Source organism: Panulirus ornatus, chromosome 5 (assembly GCF_036320965.1).
Source record: "Panulirus ornatus isolate Po-2019 chromosome 5, ASM3632096v1, whole genome shotgun sequence".
In the NCBI taxonomy this organism is placed as follows: Eukaryota; Metazoa; Arthropoda; class Malacostraca; order Decapoda; family Palinuridae; genus Panulirus; species Panulirus ornatus.
The window spans coordinates 6150762-6158261 of NC_092228.1; the positions used below are offsets into that span (position 1 = coordinate 6150762).

General features: G+C 42.8%; 1 protein-coding gene across 1 annotated transcript in view; it reads left to right on the top strand.

Annotated features, from left to right (window-relative positions):
* The window catches only part of LOC139747714 (uncharacterized), a 99796-nt gene that overhangs the window by 48165 nt on the left and 44131 nt on the right, over nucleotides 1–7500 (top strand). Inside the window, 1 exon segment of the mRNA XM_071660324.1 lies at nucleotides 4006–4176. Coding sequence (XP_071516425.1) covers nucleotides 4006–4176 — 171 coding nt within the window.

Genomic DNA, 7500 nt, shown 5'->3' on the forward strand with positions numbered 1-7500 from the left:
CCAGTTCACACCCCCACACCAACACTACCAGTTCACACCCCCACACCAACACTACCAGTTCACACCCCCACACCAACACTACCAGTTCACACCCCCCACACCAACACTACCAGTTCACACACCCCCACACCAACACTACCAGTTCACACCCCCACACCAACACTACCAGTTCACACCCCCCATACCAACACTACCAGTTCATACCCCCCACACTAACTCTACCAGTTCACAGCCACCACAGCGCAGAGCGAACACAGCATTGCTTTCTTCCTCATAATTCATCGAACTCAAACTCACTGTAGGACTCCATCAAAACTGTTGCATAATTCCCCGTGATCAAAGTTTGATTAGATTCAAATTAGCTGCTATTTTATTGGTCGGAGGATTCGAACCGTCGTGTTTCGCGTTCGTGTACGAATATCAAGATTTGCTCCATTTTTCACGACTGCTCGACTTGAGTTCTGACCCAAAATTGATGTGTGAAAAAAAAATCCAGTTGCCTCTTTAGATTTATTCTGGCTTTAGGGATAAGACATGAGTATTAATTGTGACATCTCAAGGATATTACTATGGACATTAATGGACAAGAATATATATATATATATATATATATATATATATATATATATATATATATATATATATATATATAGAGGAAAGAATAGAGGCAGACTGTATGAATTATGATGTACATGTGTATATATATGTATACGTTGAGATGTATAGGTATGTATATGTGCGTGTGTGGACGTGTATGTATATACATGTGTATGTGGGAGGGTTGGGCCATTCTTTCGTCTGTTTCCTTGCGCTACCTCGCTAACGCGGGAGACAGCGACAAAGCAAAATAATAATAATAATAATGATAATATATATATGATCACTGTTGTACTCTTGTTATAATCAACGGTTTCAACAAGGGTCGAAAAAGAAAGTTGAATCAACTGAAGGAATTAAAAACAATTATATTTGCCTGTTGCATCACGCAACATTATACGTCTATATAGGAAACCAGATTCAATGACGTGCCATAAAGTTTCATAGCTTCGAAAACATCAGAATTCGGTCGTCCGTGCATTGTGCGTATCAAATGTGGGATTATGAAACATTTTGGTCTTTTTTTTTGGTACGATTCAGAGAGAGAGAGAGAGAGAGAGAGAGAGAGAGAGAGAGAGAGAGAGAGAGAGAGAGAATGTGTAAGCGGTTCATTTCTTTCATCCAAAATACACATCGGTTAATTAGCAATGGACAGCTACAGTGACACTGTCCTTATGCTAATTAGGTACATCATACATAATTGCAGAAATCATCTCGTTAAAAAGAATATGTAAAAAAGAGAGAATATTTTGCTTTTTATGAAACCCCGGTAATATGCCATGATAACACACCCCCCCCCCCCCCTCCATCACGCTAAATTACACAGGGATGTAATGATGCTATTTTAGTAATTAGCCTCTTAAAGGAGATAAAGAATAATTGATAAAGGTTAAAAAAAAAAAGGGGGGAAAAAAAAAAGAGACATAACTCCATGAGAGGGAGAAACACTTGTCGGAAAGAGAAGGTTTTTATCATAGAAAATGTGTAGTAGCCGTATCATAAAGGGCAATATATATATATATATATATATATATATATATATATATATATATATATATATATATATATATATATATAATTTAAATGGAAAGCAGCACAAGTGAAAGCTGGAGCAAATCATTCTATCTAATCTATCTATCTATCTATCTGTCTATATATATATATATATATATATATATATGGTAAATTATATGGGTAAATTATATATATATATATATATATATATATATATATATATATATATATATATATATATATATGGTAAATTATATGGGAGGGTATTGATTGAGAGGGTGAAGGCATGTACAGAGCATCAGATTGGGGAAGAGCAGTGTGGTTTCAGAAGTGGTAGAGGATGTGTGGATCAGGTGTTTGCTTTGAAGAATGTATGTGAGAAATACTTAGAAAAGCAAATGGATTTGTATGTAGCATTTATGGATCTGGAGAAGGCATATGATAGAGTTGATAGAGATGCTCTGTGGAAGGTATTAAGAATATATGGTGTGGGAGGAAAGTTGTTAGAAGCAGTGAAAAGTTTTTATCGAGGATGTAAGGCATGTGTACGTGTAGGAAGAGAGGAAAGTGATTGGTTCTCAGTGAATGTAGGTTTGCGGCAGGGGTGTGTGATGTCTCCATGGTTGTTTAATTTGTTTATGGATGGGGTTGTTAGGGAGGTAAATGCAAGAGTTTTGGAAAGAGGGGCAAGTATGAAGTCTGTTGGGGATGAGAGAGCTTGGGAAGTGAGTCAGTTGTTGTTCGCTGATGATACAGCGCTGGTGGCTGATTCATGTGAGAAACTGCAGAAGCTGGTGACTGAGTTTGGTAAAGTGTGTGGAAGAAGAAAGTTAAGAGTAAATGTGAATAAGAGCAAGGTTATTAGGTACAGTAGGGTTGAGGGTCAAGTCAATTGGGAGGTGAGTTTGAATGGAGAAAACCTGGAGGAAGTGAAGTGTTTTAGATATCTGGGAGTGGATCTGGCAGCGGATGGAACCATGGAAGCGGAAGTGGATCATAGGGTGGGGGAGGGGGCGAAAATTCTGGGGGCCTTGAAGAATGTGTGGAAGTCGAGAACATTATCTCGGAAAGCAAAAATGGGTATGTTTGAAGGAATAGTGGTTCCAACAATGTTGTATGGTTGCGAGGCGTGGGCTATGGATAGAGTTGTGCGCAGGAGGATGGATGTGCTGGAAATGAGATGTTTGAGGACAATGTGTGGTGTGAGGTGGTTTGATCGAGTGAGTAACGTAAGGGTAAGAGAGATGTGTGGAAATAAAAAGAGCGTGGTTGAGAGAGCAGAAGAGGGTGTTTTGAAGTGGTTTGGGCACATGGAGAGGATGAGTGAGGAAAGATTGACCAAGAGGATATATGTGTCGGAGGTGGAGGGAGCAAGGAGAAGAGGGAGACCAAATTGGAGGTGGAAAGATGGAGTGAAAAAGATTTTGTGTGATCGGGGCCTGAACATGCAGGAGGGTGAAAGGAGGGCAAGGAATAGAGTGAATTGGAGCGATGTGGTATACCGGGGTTGACGTGCTGTCAGTGGATTGAATCAAGGCATGTGAAGCGTCTAGGGTAAACCATGGAAAGCTGTGTAGGTATGTATATTTGCGTGTGTGGACGTATGTATATACATGTGTATGGGGGGGGGTTGGGCCATTTCTTTCGTCTGTTTCCTTGCGCTACCTCGCAAACGCGGGAGACAGCGACAAAGTATAAAAAAAAAAAAAAAATATATATATATATATATATATATATATATATATATATATATATATATATATATATATATATAAAGTTATGTCTGACTCGAACATCCATTGCTTATTAAGGCAAGTCTTTGAAGTTGGTAATTGAACTGTCAGAGACAGTTTTCCCCAGCAAGAGGTGGTGGTCGTATTCAGCAAACACTGTGTGGTGTACTTTTAAGCCGAGTCTTAGTGAAGTGCAGTGCAAAAAAAATATATATATATATTGACCACGAAAGCTCCTTACGTTACCGGAAAGAGGATGGGACATGGGATCCACATAGTTTACCTTTGTAAACCCCCGCGATCCATTTTCTCTTTTTCATTTCTTTTTTTTTGTTTGCCATGGAGCAGGAGGAGTTCCTCCCCCTCCTTCTCTTGCTGATGCAGCAGCGATTGGGGGCTGCTCTCCACGCAGGAGCAGGGTAAGGTGGGCTAGGTAGATAGGTCCCCTTTGGCGGCAGATGTATGTGGAGTACTTCCTTCCTTTTCGTCCGCTGACGATTGGTGTTTACGGATGAAAAAGCTTCAGGACGTAGTCGGAGGAACCCATAGTGAATGAGAGAGAGAGAGAGAGAGAGAGAGAGAGAGAGAGAGAGAGAGAGAGAGAGAGAGAGAGAGAGAGAGACGTAACTAAAGCCATTCCTCTTCCTCCCTCCTTCGGCAGTGAGCACGAAGATCACGACCGTGAGCGGGGTCCAGTGCGCGTTGCCCTTCGTGCACGGCGGGAGGCGCTACAGCGGCTGCGTCACTGCAGGGGCGGACCGGCCCTGGTGCGCCACGGCGGTGAACCACCTGGGACACGTCACCAACAGGGACTTCTGTCCCAGCCACTGGGGTAAGTTGGCCTCCCTTATCTCTCTCTCTCTCTCTCTCTCTCTCTCTCTCTCTCTCTCGTATTGTAGGGCCACCACCACTACCACAAAGCCACCGCCTCTACCACCACACACCCTTACGATAACCACCACAGTAAAAACCACCCTCCCTCCATCCCATCTCTACCTTGCCACAGCCACCTCTCCCACCCACAGGACCTCGACCCCCCCACACCTCCACCACCCTCAGGGATCGGGCTCCCGGCAGAGGTCCTCATTAATGAGGTCTTAACAGAGAGAGAGAGAGAGAGAGAGAGAGAGAGAGAGAGAGAGAGAGAGAGAGAGAGAGAGGGGTGTGTAACCCCATCACCATACAGGAGTGGCACGAGACACAACAAAAAAATTGTCTCTCTCGCTCTTGTGTTTTGATGAAGTTCCTGGAAATTCCTCCGACACTTGTTGAAGAATTTATGACCACACACACACACACACACACACACACACACACACTCGCGCGCGAGAATAAGATTAAAAAATACTCAACATTTTCCTCTCTAGTCTGGATGGAATTCTTTCTCGCCTTTTTTTTATTATTTTTTTTTGTAACCTGTCTTGCCCATGATTGCACTTGTCCCCTCCGTCACAAGCCGTGGTTGGCGACGAACTTTTCTGCCGACTCTTGTTTGGCAAGACAGACGCCCGCCACAGGGTGGGGAAATGGAGGAGGGGGTTAAGGGTCGGCCGTGCGGTACGCCTTGTCGTCGTCGTCGGAGGGCGGGCGGGCGGGAGCAGCGCTCTCGAGTACTTTTTCCCCCCCTCAATTTTTTTTTTTTTTTTTCGCGACGCGAGACCTCCTCTTCGATGAATGTTTTGAGGCATTCGTCGTCACAAGGGGGCTGGGAGTCACAGAACGGGCTGGTGTGCTCCACCATTTCACGGCATTAAAGAGGAGGAGGAAAAAAGAAGGAAAGAAAGAAGAGGAGAAACTTCATTTGGCTCTTGCCGGTGCAGGGAAGGGGTATTGGAAACTAAATCCTCGCTGGTGTGGGTCAGTTTCAACACTTCGTTTCGTCGTCTCCGGGAGCAATTTGTCCGGGCCTCTCTCTCTCTCTCTCTCTCTCTTAGAGAAAGAGAGAGAGGTGGACGGTCATCTAACAGATCATAAGTCCATCTGTTCGGGACGTGTGTCCTGATGATGGTGCCTTGTATGACTGACTGACTGACTCTCTCTCTCTGTCGTAACACGACCATTGTTGTGGTCACTTCTGACGGTGTGTGACGGTCCACGATCCTGAAGCTCAGAGTCTCCTGCGTTGGCACCGGGTCGTGGGCGTGAATCTCCAAAGGTTTCGCGTTTTCGTATAGATTGATTTTGATTCCGTTTGTCGTGATGTTACACACACACACACACACACACACACACACACACACACACACACACACACACACAAAACGCAGTGGCTCGCATTGGTTCGAATTATGAAGAGCTCAGTCACCTCACTGCCAATCTGGTGGTATATATATGTATGAGCTTTCGTAATTTTGTGTACGTTCTTGGAAAGCCGACTTCCTCGAATGCACCCAATCAGTTCTTAAGAGAGGCAGTGCGATGAAAGGAAGGGAATTACATCACGTATCTATAAATCGTCCCATTTGTCAATGGGATACGTAGAACGGAGCAGTAACCTGTCTATAAACTCCACTCCTCCGTGTCAAGCGATATGCAGGAAAACTCGTCAAGGGGATAAAACTAACGGGGTTACAGCATCGCGAACGATGGGTGTAAATGCCCTTGCTGGGAAGGCGCTTTCCCCTCAAAGGATAACAATTCCCGAAGTGCGGAAGTTTCGAAGCGCTTTGTCGCCAACGGATGCCAGGGAGTCGTCCAACGTAGAGTACTGGCGAAGCCCATTTTGAAAGTCGGGTTCTTATGACCCCAAGAGATGAGCGCTGAAGGAAGGAAGGGGGGAATGCGAAAGTTGCATCTGAAGGACGTTTCTTAAAGACGTCTTGAAGGTAACGAAGAAATATTACCCCGAACACACATCTTGAAGTTGTGTGTGGAATATAAGGAGATGAAGTGACGAAGTCGCAGGTGAAGTCGCTGGAATGATTTCTATCAAGATTTCTTGAAAGTCTTGCAGATCTCTTCTGAATGTGTTGATGGAGGTTTCAATAGCATTCAGCGGGAGCGTAAGGCATGCTGGAGTGGGTTTGATCCTATTTGTGGGTTCCGCTCTTAAAGAGAATTCCGAGATCATTATTATCATTATTGTTATTATTATCATTATTATTATTATTATCATTATTATTAGTTATTATTATCATTATTATTATTATTATTATTATTATTGTTAGTATTATCATTGTTATTATTATTATTATTATTGTTATTATTATTATTATTATGTTATTATTATTATTATTATTATTATTATTATTATTATTATTATTATTATATTATTATTATCATTATTATTATTATTATTGTTATCATTGTTATTATCATTATTATTATTATTATTGTTATTATTATTATTATTATTATTATTATCATTATTATTATTATTATTATTGTAGGCTTCCGTTTTGGTTCAGCTTTGAAAGAAAGCTTTTGACTAAATGAATGATGGTAGTTGAAGACGATGAGTTTAGTCGTTGCACTGCGGTTGTTTACTGGTTGTGGTCCAGCTTGCCGTTTTCTGTGACTCAACCCCTTTGGTTTTGAGCGTAGGCTAGGGTTGTCATCCTTTACGTGGGTGCCAGATTTAGCGTCACTGTTCAAAAAAAGAAAAAAAAAAAACATTAGAAATGGTTGACTATTGATAGTGTTTTTCAGTTTCACTCTGTACTTTCATATATTTTCTATGAAGTTCCCGGGCACCTTTGAAGTGTGGAAAACGGAGAGCTGTTGGGTTGGTTCGACCGTCAGGAGAAGCTCCGTTAACAGTACTGTGAAGTTTCTCACTGACACACCCCTCACTCTTCCCCTCCCTCCTAGGTTTGCTAAGCACAAACCCCCCCTCACTCTTTCCCCCTCCTAGGCTTGCTAAGCACAAACACCCCCCTCACTCTTTCCCCTTCCTAGGCTTGCTAAGCACAAACACCCCCTCACTCTTTCCCCTCCTAGGCTTGCTAAGCACAAACACCTCCTCACTCTTTCCCCCTCATAGGCTTGCTAAGCAGGTACTCTCGTAGACGGGGTTGATACTACTACTTCGTCCGCGACTTCGTCAGGAGTTGAGGTACGCATTTTATGGAGTGTTTTACCGCCCCGCCTCTTCCCCAAGGCGACTGCTGATGATGCGTTTCTTGATGTGTCTCAGAGAGAGAGAGAGAGAGAGAGA